The sequence below is a fragment of the Thermobia domestica genome, chromosome 14, assembly GCF_964235325.1.
Source record: "Thermobia domestica chromosome 14, izTheDome1.hap1.1, whole genome shotgun sequence".
In the NCBI taxonomy this organism is placed as follows: domain Eukaryota; kingdom Metazoa; phylum Arthropoda; class Insecta; order Zygentoma; family Lepismatidae; genus Thermobia; species Thermobia domestica.
The window spans coordinates 85537384-85552038 of NC_137467.1; the positions used below are offsets into that span (position 1 = coordinate 85537384).

Below are 14655 nucleotides of genomic sequence, written 5' to 3' on the forward strand. Positions count from 1 at the left end.
TGCATATAACTACTTTAGGGCTATCATGTTTTTACATTACCTGTGTATAAATTTTAAAATAAATCTAGCAGAATTGTTTCAGGAGGAGTGCACTTAATAACGTTAAAATCAAATGTAAGTATCCATTCAAGGCGACGAACAGCGATGTTAATTAACCTTTCTTACGGGTAAAATTACAGAGTAATATATAGTAAGTGAAAGTGGGTTAGGTTCTGCTTATTTCTTTCTCAGCTTTAATACTACTTAATGAAATAATTAATACACGATTAAATATCAACATTGAACACAACATTACCCCTGTTGACACTAATGAGTTTTAAAAGATGGATAATTCAAACAATCATAGCACTATAGCATTCGGAGACACATGTTCCTCATTTCAGAATTCTTTCCTTGATTATGCCAGTCAGGTGCTCAACATCCGTGCGACGCTCGCATACAGAACCATGTTTATACAGTTTTGCAGCTGCGTGAAGAGTCTCTCGTGAAGGCAAGTCAAATGTTTCGTAATTTTCGCTAGTAGCAGAGTGACTCTGCAAAATTTTAGTATGCGTTATAGGAAGAAACAATTGAACCAATCCAACCTCACCTAACGAGACCCCTTTATTGCCAGTTTAAAACCTTGTAAGAAATCAGAAAGTCCAGTTTCTTGAAAAGCACAAATGCAGTGAGTTTCTTCTCATATGTAAACTCAACATACCAACTTCAAAATATCTTAGGGCCGTGGTGGCTCAGTGGTAGAGCGTTCACCTCTGGTGCATCGGGTCCTTGGTTCGATCCCAGCTAGCGCCAAGTGAACTTTGTGGTGGACAAACCGTGTGCGTGGATTTTTTGGTTCTCCCGTTTTATCCCATTTTCTTCATCCTACCATTTCATCCATTTCTAATCATCACCGTCTCCTTTCGCCTAGCCGGCTTGACGTGGGACGTAAAACTTAAAAATATCCGGTGTTTTTTTTTTTTTTCAAAATTACGACACGTATTTTGTTCTCCGTAAGTAACAAGACATTTGCACAAAACACACATAAGGTTCATTACGATCTGAATTTTTCGAATAAGAATATGCTGTATTTTTATAAATCTATTCTGAGAGATTTTTTTTATCTAACTTACTCAAAAGTTTTCACTAACTCATACCGTGTGCGTAGGTTTCCTCTGGGTTCTCCCGTTTCTTCCCACTTTCCTCATTCCAGCATTTCATTCACGTCGCATCATCATCGTCTCCTTTAACCTAACCGACATATCCGTGGGATGTAAGACTCAAAGGTTTCATTTCAGACAAAAATTGCTTGACGTAACCAAACCTATCCGAAATTACTATGTTAAAAATATATCAGTAGAACCCCTCTAATCCGTCAGCTTTGGCGTTTGGGGTAAGGTCGAAACGCAGAAAAGGTCGAATTATTATTAAATACAGAAGAATGCGGATTTAGAGTAAAATAAACAATCTGAACTCAGAAATGACAGTATTGTTCTCTACAGTAAAAAGAAACAGTAAGCACTAGAAACTGCAGAGTACAATACAGAAAACACACACAACGAAGGAAACCATTCAAGAGATGACGGAGCACTAAAGCAGACAAGCGGTAACAATAAGTAAATAACAATGCCGTAACAATAGGATTCGTGAGTCACCGACGAGTAGGGACAAGTTCGGCTCAAGCGCGGTCGGATCAACCGGAGGACGGACGAGAGGGGTTTCTACTGTACTTCGAGCAGCAGTAATACCAGTGAAACAAAACTAGTGACAAGTTATAGCAAAAATTTACAGTAGAATCAAACATTTCTAAATCTAATTTTAAGATGTTTACCTTCAAAACTGCTAGGTCCACTAAGAATTCTTGCCTTCTGCTTTACCACCCCTTCTTCCTTCCTTTGATTCCCATACTTTTATTTTCCTTGTACATCGTACTTTGTCCCTAAACTATATTTCTGTATTCGTGTCTCTTAACTGTAAAGAAGATTGCATCATTATTGATAGTGCTCTTATTTTTCAGAGAACATCAAAACAACTGAAAAAGTTGTGGGACAATCTCAAATCTGAAAGAAAAAGACAACTAGCAATTCTACGCAGAGAAAGTTTGAGTACAGGTAGAGGTCTTCCCCCCCCCCCCCCCACTTTCCGAAAGAAGATCCATGTGACTCAAAAATTTCTGTGGGTTCCTCTGAAGTCATGGGTGCAGTTGATAGCGATACTGTAGCCCTGTCACAGGTTCGTAAATGTTCTTATGTTGTAACAATATTTCTCTTGTTGTGAATGCATTTTTTCTTTATAAATTTAATACGTAATATAGTGTGATGTGAATTATTTATTTCTATACATAAATAATACGTCCCTCTCGAGAAAAAGGGTCCTACCTAATTTTTTCAACTTTTCCAGGAGACAAGTTTATTATCATCATTTATTATATCGTGTTTAGTTAAAATTTAATTTGATATCGCAAGTCATATACCTAAAACGAAGGAAATCAAACTAAACTTTTAAAAAGTCGATAGAATAAAGAATAAGAAAAGGTTTAAACTTGTGTCCTGGGAAAGTTAAGAAAATGAGATACGACTCTTTGCCTCGAGAGGGACTAATTTTACTCAAATTAGGTTTTAAAATATGTTATTGACTACTTAGATTTTTAGTGGTTTACGAAAACTAATACAAGAACAAGTCATAAGTCTTGCAATATACTTTTACACATCATATCTGTATTTGTATACAACGGAAGAAACATAATATTTAAACTATAGCCTGTTTTATTGGACTGTCTGTAGCCACATTCATACCAGTTCCTCGATTCCACGACAATAAGAAATCTTGTCCTTAGAGGCGAAGAACTCAATCACTGTTACTTCCAGCACCTGTTGGTTGTTGAAATATCGTGGTTACAGGATATGGGCCAGAATCGAAACAGGTTATAATTCGTAGGGGCAAGGTCAGTACTATATGCTGGATGTGACCACTTCGATGCCATCAAAATTCTCGGGTTTTTTTTTTTTTTTTTGCGCTTATCGATCCGAGTGTGGTTTTGCATTATCTTATTGCAAAAGAACGCGCTTTCGATTCACCAATACAGGATAATTTTTGCCATACTGCAACTTACATCCGTCCAACAGTTCAGAATAAAGGTTAGTGTTGATGGTGCTTCCGTTAAAAGCAAATTGTAGTTCCACCTCGCACACGAACATGACCTTCTGTTCGAAACGGCCCTGTTTGACGACCGGTGTTGGAAGTAGGCCGTTGCTCAACCGCCAACGTCGTTTTTGCACATTCAGATTTCGGGAAAACATTCATCTTTTGTCACGTGTGACAATCACAAACATTGCGTGGATTTTACAACAATTGTCGGCACCCACTCTCCTCTGTCCCTGAACTGTTGTCAACTCATGTTGCACAATGCTGCAACTCTTCATGGTTTTCCCCAGTTCGTGAAGGCGACACACTACAGTGTACTAGGACACGACGAGCCTGTACAATAATCATCGTGTGTTGGTAGATGGATTGTGACCTTAAAATGTTACTTTGTGGCAGCCGAACCTTGGCTGGTCTACGACATTTTTACAACCTGCACGACATTTCTGGAACATTCCTGTGGTTCATCGTATCCTTCCTCTCGCATGACAAGTATTTTGGGTTGCTGCCGCAGCGTTATGTCCAAGTTGAATTGAATTGAATTGAATTTCTCTTTATTTCAGCGGGCGAGGTTCAGCCGGAGGCTGCTCTGCCACCTAACCCTTGTCATCATTACAAAGAAAAGAAAGAAAAAAAATAGACACAAATAAGATACAAGATACAAATAACAACATAACATGATACATTCAATAATACTAATGATAAATAAAACACTCAGTAAATGTAAATAAAAAAAAACTATACTCATACTGCTAGTCCAATTTCAGTCCAATTTCAAACTGTAGTAAACTTGTCGTGTGTGCCAATGCTTTGTCTCTGATGTCTAAATAATAATGTTTGGAGTGATGATTTAAATAAATTATACGGTTTGTCAGTGATTGACTTTGGTAGGGAGTTCCAGATTCTTACTGCCGAGATTGAAAATGCCTTCTCTGTTATTTTTAAAGAATGCCGGGGCATATTCAGCTTATTACTTCCTCGGGTATTGTAACAGTGAATTTCTGATCTGCATGTTAATTTATGATGCAAGTAAGGTGGTGCTTTATGTGAATTTATTTTGTATAGTAAACAACAGTATCGAAGATATCGTCTTCGGGACATGGTTAGGATATTGTTTTCATTAAGTACCGGCAGAATATGCTGAGACTTCCTGTAATTGAGAGAGAAGCGTATAGAGTAATTCTGTATTTTCTGAATTGCTCTAGTATTTTGAGTGGAGAGAGAGCTACCATATATTGAATCGCAGTAATCGAACACAGGCAAAATCAGAGTGTTAACAAGATATAGTCTTGTTTCTTGCGATAAATAGCCTTTCAATTTATAAAGCTGTCGTAAGATGCGCTTAGCTTTAATACACTGTTCAGAAATGTGTTTATTCCAGCTAAGCCCTTGGTCTATTATTAAGCCTAGATCTTTTACAAAGGGAGAAAATGGAATACTGGAATTCACTACAGTTACTTTTAGGTCATCAGGGTTGATTTTGCTCAACTGATGTGATGTTCCCAATACAGTGAAAACACATTTTAATGGATTAAGTAAAAGACCATTCTTAAGGCACCAGTTGCTAACAGCTGAAAGATCCATATTAAGTAACTCTATTGTGTCCATAATATTTTCAGGCGTACTACTGATGAAGATCTGGGTATCATCCGCATAGAAGTGAACTGATGAATGTTTTATGACTGTGGAAAGATCTGCTGAAAAGAGTGAAAATAATAGGGGACCTAATATTGAACCTTGCGGAACTCCTGCCTTTATCAGGGATGGGGTAGATACCTGAGTCTTTTCTCCTCTTAGTATTACTTGTTGCTGTCTACAAGAGAGATAGCTGTGGAACCATTTAATAACTGATTCCGAGAAGTTGTAATATTTCATTTTGGCCAGTAAGAGTTCATGATTTACTAGATCAAAAGCCTTCGAAAGATCCAACAAGACCAAAACTGTTACCATTGAATTTTCTATTGAATTCAAAATTGAATCTGTAATTTCTAAAAGGGCTGTGGTTGTGCTATGTTCTTTACGGAAGCCGGATTGAGTAACAGGCAATATTTCATTTTTATTGATAAAAGTTGTTAATTGCTGAAATGCTACCTTTTCTAGTACTTTGGAGATAATTGGAAGTATACTGATGGGACGAAGCTCATCAAGCGACTGTACAACTGTCTTCTTGGGCAGTGGAACCACCTTCGCTCGCTTCCACAGTTCTGGAAAACAACCTTGAGTTAATGAGTAATTTACTATGTGAGTAAGTGGAGTTAAAATAAACGGAACAGACAGTCGAAGCATTTTTCCTGTGATTCCATCAAATGCACATGTGTTGGATTTAATACTGTGTATTGCAGTTTTAACTTCTGTTTCGTTTACAGTGTGAAACTTAAACGTATCAATATTGCTATTTAGTTTACGCGATGAAAGCCAATGCGTTTGTTGATCAAGTACTTCAGTGCTTGTCTCAGACATTTTATAGACACTTGTGAAATGTGAATTTATAGCTTCAATGTCATTTATATCATCTGGAAGAATCAAACATGAATCGCTTTTACCTACACCAAGATCACGCAAAGTTTTCCAAATGTTACGTACATCATTAGTAGATCTCATACGATCAGAAAAATACGCAGTTTTTTCTTGTCGCACAACAGTAGTTGTGAAGTTACGCAAACGTCTGTAATCCTCCCAATGCAACTGATTCTTCGTTCTTTTATATTTTCTGTAAGCACGGTCACGCAACTTCATTAAAAGTTTTGTGTTACTTGAAATAAAGGGAAGAGTGTTCTTAGATAGCCTTTTCGTTTTGAGCGGTACATGGTTATCAAAAATGTTAAGTATAGAGTTTTGTAAAAATTCAACTTTATTATCTATTGTTTCCATTTGAATAATATCATCCCAGTTGTAATTTTGTGCATCATGATAAAACGATTCGGTATTAAATGAAGCGTAAGTACGACACTGAATTACTCTACTGGGAGTTTTGGATATTGCATGAAGCTTGAGAGTGACGTGAATTACGCTGTGGTCTGATGTTCCAATGGGTGGACTAACTCCAAACGAGTGTACCTGTTCCGGGTTGTCAGTAATAATTAAATCTAGCAAAGATTCGGTAGTTTCAGTGACTCTCGTGGGTTCATTTATTAACTGTGTGAAACCTAATATGTTAATAATAGATTTCAAGTAAATAGTTTCTTGTTTATCTGGACAGAGTTGATCGCAATTGAAATCACCAATAACGAATATTTGGTCGACTTGTGGATATAGTTCCAATACGGCATCTTCGATCGCTGACAATTCCCTATATGGTATGCTGGGAGATCTATATACAGCAGTAATACCAATTGACAAGTGGTTCACATTAACAACAAGATTTAACATTTCTATATATTGATAAACATCGTTAGATTGAAAGTCAACAACTTTCACTTTAATATGTTTTAAGTAGTAAATCAGCAAAGTAAATCAGTAGTAAATCAGCCAAGGTTCGGCTGCCACAAAGTAACATTTTAAGGTCACAATCCATCTACCAACACACGATGATTATTGTACAGGCTCGTCGTGTCCTAGTACACTGTAGTGTGTCGCCTTCACGAAGTTCGAAATAATGCAGTAATAGTTCACGTATCAAACATAGTTCAGCATTCGCGGTCAGTGCCATTAAAAAGTGACTGAAGTTTTGGTCCAGTTTCACTTTGTTCTTACGGTCGATTACGATATATCATGCGGCTGTTGTTTGGGTTCAGCAAGTATTGCAAGACTTATTATTCATTATTGTATTATTACGGAAGTAATTTTTAAAATCTAGATGACACATCGTATGTGGTTTGTATTTTTCTCTTTTATTTTTTAACTGGAAAGGGGGATAGTAATAAGCTATAGTAATAAGCTGTAGTAATAAGCTATACTACAAACGTTTATTTACAAATCCCTTTGCATTTATTATAAAAGCAAAAAATTTCAAAACAAATACATTATTTGGTTTTACTCCACAGGTTGGTATTGGGAGTTTGATCGTGTCTGAGGATGGCACTCTGCAGACTAATGCAACACCTGACACAGAAAGGACTGATTTTCCGAAAGATGTTACGGATATGAGCGGGTTTCCATCAATTTCCGAGCATGGTAGTCTCTTATCACCTTCATCTACTGATCCAACACACATAAGTGGAAATCATTCACAGTTTACAGGTATGGTATTCATTTGCAGTTGGTATTCCGTTCTTGGTGCAAATCTGTTTTCAACAAGGGGGAGACGAATAAAAGCGTTCTTTCTTCTTTATTTTTTTATAAGGCCAATATATTGATGAAGTTGAAAAACCATGTCGTGGAGAATTAGGGAAACAGAGCTGTTTTTAACATTGGAAAGAAGCACATTTGAGGTTTATACTGAGGATAGTGGGAGATCAGATTTATCTTACGGTAGATGAATCTGATTTCTGAGGTGCGCCTCTTGAATATTATAAATCAGGCGATGAAGATGAAGTAGTGGTATATATCAACATTACAAATCAGTGTCGCGAACACAGTCTGGAATCTATTTTGAGTTCTGAAGGGGAAAGGGAAAGCACTGGACAATGATAAGTACAAGTTCTCGAAAAATATTAGGGTATCTACATCAGGTTTATAATATGTGTGTGTTTGTGTGTGTCAAATATCCAGAATGTGGGGAGAGACGTATCCTCCTCTGCCACTTATCACAATTTGCGACCCAGTAGCGGGAGTGAAATTAATACATATTGATGTGACTAGTAAATGCATCAGAGCACGAAGTCCGGTTTGGAATACTAAAGAATACGATTCTTTTTTTTTTTTTTTTAGAAATGGAACAAGCCAACAAGCATCAATTTCATCTCATTTTCCCTTTGGGTAGTCGGTCACAAATCAGATTACTCCCCCCAAAAGTACTTTTCAAATCAGATTACTGGGGAATATTGTCCCCTAGTTCCAACAATTAGGACATCTCCAATCATCCTCCCAGGATTCGGGTCCTTGGTGCAGACTCTCAGCAAAAAATTAGCTTTCCATCCAGTAAGTTTTAATTGTATACAATGTGTACACTACTTATTTATGAAAATAAATATTTCTTCATATAAATATAATGAGACAATTTGGAAACTTACTGATATGTTTCTTGTAAGATAATTTTAGCTAATGTTGTCCTTAACCTTGAAGAATATATAGGTAAATTGATTCTGTTTAACTGTACGACGGCTTTGTATATATTTTCTTCCTCTTTTCTTTCTCTAAATATAAGAAAAGAATGAAAAACATGTATGAAAGTATCGGTTATTCTGATTCCCTTCCGGCTTTCAAAATTTGAAAACCGTCTGAATACAGAAGTGCTTGGATAATGGTGTAGTCAGTACAGCTTATGGGTTAAGAGGGCGTAGCTGGAGAGGAATCGCCGGTTTACACAGTGATAAAATATTATTTCGCATGCATGCATTATGGTTCATTTATGATCCAGCTGCACCGAAGATTTTTTTAAAATTATTTTTCACATGAAAAGCAAGCATTGTATAGACACGTTCAGAAAGCTCCACGCAAGATCTCAGCAAATTGATTATAAGTTTTTCTCAAGTTCTTTCTATGTAGCATATGCAGGCCCGTGATGACCCTAGGCTCGAAAAAATGTGCTCCCCCTCCGCATAACTTCCGGCTACCACAAGTTATCACATAACACAAGTCCGTTTATGTTAATATAGCAGCAATGGGGTGGGGCGTACACAGTAAGTACGCCAGAAATTTTTACTTGGGGGGGTGTTCAAAATAGAAGGGGGGGTGTTCTCAGAATAGTGATATAATTTTTAAACAAACTCAAACAAGAAAACAGTATATTTTGTTACGCAACTATTGCAACACTACTACTATTACTACCACTACTACTACTACTACTATTACTACTACTACTACTACTACTACTACTACTACTAATAATAATAATAATAATAATAATAATAATAATAATAATAATAATAATAATATCAGCTCTTCGCAGTGGTAGGTTCAATAAAGTAAGTTCACACATTTGGGAACCGATTATTTGTCCGTAAATGAGAGGTGTCCCTAAAAGGAAGGGTTCTCTCTCATAACACCACACCACACATATTTATGGCATGGAAGAATAAGAAAGTTTGTCCTCTTGTGAAGATGTCCACTATTGAGAGATGCCCGTTAAGAGAGGTTTCACTGTAGGAATTAACCTCCACTATTTTACCCAGTAATTACATGTGAATTGATTACATAAGAATTTTTGTAATTATTTTGCAAAATTCTGCTATTATTTCAATTTATTTACCCCCAGCAAGTTTTAGTGGGTGATTTTTTCCAAAATATTAATTGGGAAAAAATTACCTCGTCCCATGCTGAAATCACATTCGTTTAGTTTAATACTGTACATAGTTCCAATTTCATTATTTTAATGGTCTAACCCTGTTGTTAACGTTAATTATAGTAATATTATTTGATCTCTTAATCTCCGTTCCTGCCTCTTTCTGGCTACGTTATTCGCTCTGAATATCGTTTATAAGAAAATTATTCATTGATTTAGTTGTTTTCCAGAAATCCAGTTTTTCAATTTACAAATATTTTGTATCTTTCTGTTTGGTTTTCTTTTTTCCTTTGTCAATTTCTCCATCACCTCTCTCTTTGTTTGTTGTTTTGTTTCTTCTTTACTTCTTCTTTTTGAGCTTCCTCCTTTCTTAGGTTTTCAAAGTATGCTTTGTAGTTACGGTAAGCAGACTTAGCAGATGTAAAATGCTTCTGAGTAAGTGGAACCAGTTCTGGCCTATTTTCGAATTTCTTCATCCCAGACATTATATTTAACTTTGCATTAAGAGTTCTCAAAAACGTGAAATATACAAATTCATCACCTACTCTTAAGAAGAACATACAAGAAGCATAACACAAGACGAACATGATGAACCACACAGACACACATACACAACGTTCAACGGAGCGTTAACTATTACGCGAGAAAACTAAAAGATTATTATGATGGAAGAAAGAATAGACACAGACGGGTTCTCAACCCCACCTTGAGAGCTTAAGCATCCACCAACCGTCCACTGTGCTTTAGAAAGAATAAAAGCTGAAGTGAGAATAAAGCTGACTGTTTCACATGTGGCAGCAAGTACTGAAGCTTTCAGAAGAGTAATGAGTAACAAGTTTCTGCTTTTTTCCATTTGCTTTTATATTTTTCTTAAAAAACTGCCAATGCAAAACATAAATCACACGGAAAAGTCACTTTACCTCCCAAAAAATTAACTTTTAGTGACAAATTTGAAAAAAAAAAGTAACTTTTAGTGACCAACTTGAAAAAAAGTAAACTTTAGTTAAAAAAGTGACTCGCTATGAGCCCTGTTCCACTCAATGAATTTACGTGAATAAAAATATATATTACAAAGCATTAAGCTAGCGCCAAATGCGTTCCTGCATAACACTAGACTCAGTCTAAAATATATATAATTCTTAATTCGACCGATCTCTTCATTTCTAAACACGTTTTGACTACACCCTTCTAACGTCCGTCCGTTGATACACCACTTGCAGAGCAGGCTCGAAACCAGGCACACAGCTTTGGGGGACCATGAATATGTTAGGAGGGGCCAAGTCATTAAAAATTATTTTACAAATATCTAAATTGTGCATTTTGTATTGAGGTCTAAAGGGGACATGAAAAATTTAGTTAGGGCCAGGCCCACCCTAGCCCCCCTTTGGTTGCGAACTGTTGCAGAGTAGCACTTACCAACTGAATCTGGTATAGGCTTATTACTATATTGTCACATTTTTCTTTATTGAGGAGGTAGGTGAATGACACCTCAAGACGTTGCCAATTTCAGTCATCTGCATCTGTCCATCAATCTCTTTTCTCGGAAACGACCGCGGAGCTCAGAAGGGTAGGTATCAGCGGTCTGTTTTGTCAATTGTTTCAATCGAAACACCGCCCGAAACAATGTCATGTGGTTCTCGAAGCCGTACATGAGGACGAAGTGGCTTCGTATTTTGAGGTGAAATAAAATAAATAAGAATATTGCCTTCTTTTCTAAACGCTAAACCTTTTTTTCATCTTGATGTAATAAATAATATATGTGATACTGATTGATACAATTGGATTTGGGGGAGCATTCCTTTTCTATCCAGGGGTGTGTGTAAAGAAATTTGGAGGGGTGTTAGGGGGGTGTTGGGGGGTGTAGATTACTCCCTGGGCGTACAGAATCAAATGCAAGGATTACGCTGGTAGCCAATAAGCAATTATCTCAGCTTCTTTCAGCGCCAGTAGCGTCATGATGATAAAACTCAGTCGCACTGTTATAGGCCTACCAACATTCTTTTCAGTATACATCTCCCTTAATTTTTCTCTCGAGGGCAACTTTTTTTCTTTTCTTTTTTCTTTTCTTTTTTTTCATATCATATACTTTAATCTCGGCTTTTCTTATATGCTGCTCCTAGAAATTTGTCGCCCTGGATATTGGTGAATATAGGCCAAATTATATGTGCAAATTTGGAGGGCCCCGGGCTCTGTTTACTTACCGGGATAGGTGACCGTGGTTCGAAAAAATGCTTTAGAATATATATGATCGCTTACTCTGAGGGAAAAACAGACAGAAAGCATTTGAGTACAAGATCCTGAGACGAATATTCGGACCCAAGAAGAACGGGAACGGGGAATGGCGGAAACTTCATAACGAGGAACTACATAATTTATACGGTTTACCAAACATTGTTAGGGTCATCAAGTATAGAAGTCTAAGATGGACATGTTATTTAGCCAGAATTTATTTATTTTTATTTATTTATTTGCCAAAGTTCCAGATACAGCAAGGCAGCCATTTTACACTGAAACTATATAACATAGAATATAAAATTAACAATAACAAGTATAAACAAAAAGCTGTATAAAGGTCCATAAGTGTAGCAATAACAAATTGAAATAAAACTAAGGTTCCATAAGTGTAGCAATAATTTCCTGTCGGAATACATTCTCAGATTTAAAAATATCCACGTCAGAAGCAATGGAGTTAAGTTCAGAAGCCAGTCTATAGAACAAAAAACGCTGAATAATTGATAATCGAGGCGTGTTGCAATGAAGTAGTTCACTATTTCTAGTTCTTCTTGCAGGTACCCGAATATTAAACTTAGAGATTAGTTCTTTAGTTCTAAGTTTCCCATTTAGAATTCTATGAAGAAACATCATAACAAATAGCATGCGACGAGATGAATGTGTACGGATGCCAAGAACAGTCAACAATTCAGGTTTACTTAAACAGCGTACAGAAGGTATTCTTTTCCTGACAATGGCAAGAAAGAAATTTGGAAGAAAGTAGGAATGCTTTCAAAGTCTTAACTGGAAGTTCAATCGGAAAACGACCATTAGGAAGACCAGATAGGAGAACAATATTAAGATGGATCTCGCAGAAATAGAAATACAAAGTAAAAACTGTATCCAGTTGGCTAATGATAGAAGTCAGTGGTGAGCTTTTGCGAACGCGGCATTGAACCTCCGGGTTCCATAGACCATAGAGTAAATTAGTTGTGTGTGTGTTTGAGGTCTGAGAAAGAGAGAGAGAGACTGTTGACGAGTTACAGGCTACATTATTGCAAAGGAGTTGGTCTCTCCCGGGGTCCATTTTAACATCATCCTCTGTGCAGTGTTTCTTTCCGGGGTATGAACTGATATTGAACACTAACAGAAACCAAATACATCAAATACCTATTCCCAGAAGAAAACCAATAAACGTTGAACCTCTCACAAAACGGTCTAAAAAAGCTTAACACAAGTGCACTCCTAATAAAGAATCCGGGAAAACCACACTTGTTACAGCATGTTTCAGTTTTAAGGCAAACTAAAACTTTAATACATATCATTTCTTCTTTCGTATTACAGGATGTGAAGGACGGTTAGATAAAACTACTAACCAAGATGTGATGCGGGCGTATTCTAGAAGTAATAAAAGAAAGTCATCAAAGTTCAAAATAGTTCGCCAAGAGGCCGTTGAAAGGATAAGAAGAGTAAAGGGACTTATAGACAATGAACAAGAAATCCATAAATTAATGGTGGAAGAATTGAAATATAAAGTCGCAGTGGCAAGAAAAACGTTAGAGGCCAAAGAAGAGAAGAAAAGAAACACTGAATATTATATAGAAGAGATGGCGTTCAAGCACAGGAAATGGGATTTAGAACTACAATTTCAGCAGAAACAGCTAAACGACGGTGAAACTGAAAAATCTCGTACCTTAACCGAAACCAACCTTAGTGGACAACAGTGAAACTTAATTTATTATTTCGTTGCTGACAGTCTCATATACGAGTTTTTGTTTGTTCATATCTACTGACTTAAGCTAATTTTAGAGGGAAGCATTTATCGTAGCAAAAATCATATCATCGACATTCTACAGTATAAAGTAGTAAATGCTATAGCATTTCCCATAGCATTTCTTGTCGATAGAACCTGCTCTATTTCGTAGCATTTTCCCCAGCATTTCTGGTCCGATTGCAGCGCCGTGGTGTGTTAAAAAGAAGGGAAAGATTTAGTTCCAAATATCCTATGCTCTTTGTTTTGTGTGGGAAATTGAATTGTAGTAAAGAAAAATGAGTTGGAGTAGAGATGCTATTATTATGCTAATTGAAAAATATGGGGAGCATCCTTGTTTGTACGTACAAAGATAAATGTCCTTTGTATCATAATAAGCATATGCGACAAAGGACTTTAGAAGAAATAGCGACTGAAACCTCTGTTTTTAGTTTCGGAGCAACAATTGCATTCTTCTCTACTGATTTGTTTGCTGTGTCACGACAAGATGCTTATCAAAATGCTACCGTGTAAAAGCACCATATACTTTTGATGCCATAAAATATTATACGAGATTTTTGGCAGCACATCTGCTACCAGTAAGTACGCCAGAAATTTTTACTTGGGGGGGTGTTCAAAATAAAAGGGGGGTGTTCTCAAAATAGTGATATAATTTTTAAACAAACTCAAACAAGAAAACAGTATATTTTGTTACGCAACTATTGCAACACTACTACTACTACTTCTACTACTACTACTACTACTACTTATAATAATAATAATATCAGCTCTTCGCACTGGTAGGTTCAATAAAGTAAGTTCACACATTTCAGCATTTATTATTATTATGAAACTAAGTAATACAGTGAAACCTCTCAAAATGGACATCGGTGGAACACCATTATTTGCCCGTAAATGAGGGGTGTCCCTAAAAGGAAGGGTTCTCTTTTCACCCCAGCAAGTTTTAGTGGGTGATTTTTTTTCAAAAATATTAATTAGGAAAAATTCCCTCGTCCCATGATGAAATAACATTCGTTTAGTAATTTATACCGTACATAGTTCCAATTTCATTATTTTAATATTCTAACGCTGTTGTTAACGTTAATTGTTGTAATATTATTTGATCTCTTAATGTCCGTTCCTGCCCCTTCCTGGCTGCGTTATTGGCTCTGAATATCTTTCATAGGAAAATTATTCATTGATTTAGTTGTTTTCCAGAAATCCAGTTTTTCAATTTACAAATATTTTGTAT

The 14655-nt window shown here is 36.4% G+C and overlaps 1 protein-coding gene across 1 annotated transcript in view; it reads left to right on the forward strand.

The window, feature by feature from the left end:
- LOC145669899 (uncharacterized) overlaps positions 1-13380 on the forward strand; it is a 39510-nt gene extending 26130 nt beyond the window's left edge. The window contains exons 2-4 of the mRNA XM_081738247.1: positions 1997-2211; positions 7104-7299; positions 12998-13380. Of these exons, the coding sequence (XP_081594373.1) occupies positions 2173-2211; positions 7104-7299; positions 12998-13380 (618 nt within the window). The 5' untranslated portion in view covers positions 1997-2172. The remainder of the gene's footprint in view (positions 1-1996; positions 2212-7103; positions 7300-12997) is intronic.
- Positions 13381-14655: the final 1275 nt, after the last annotated feature.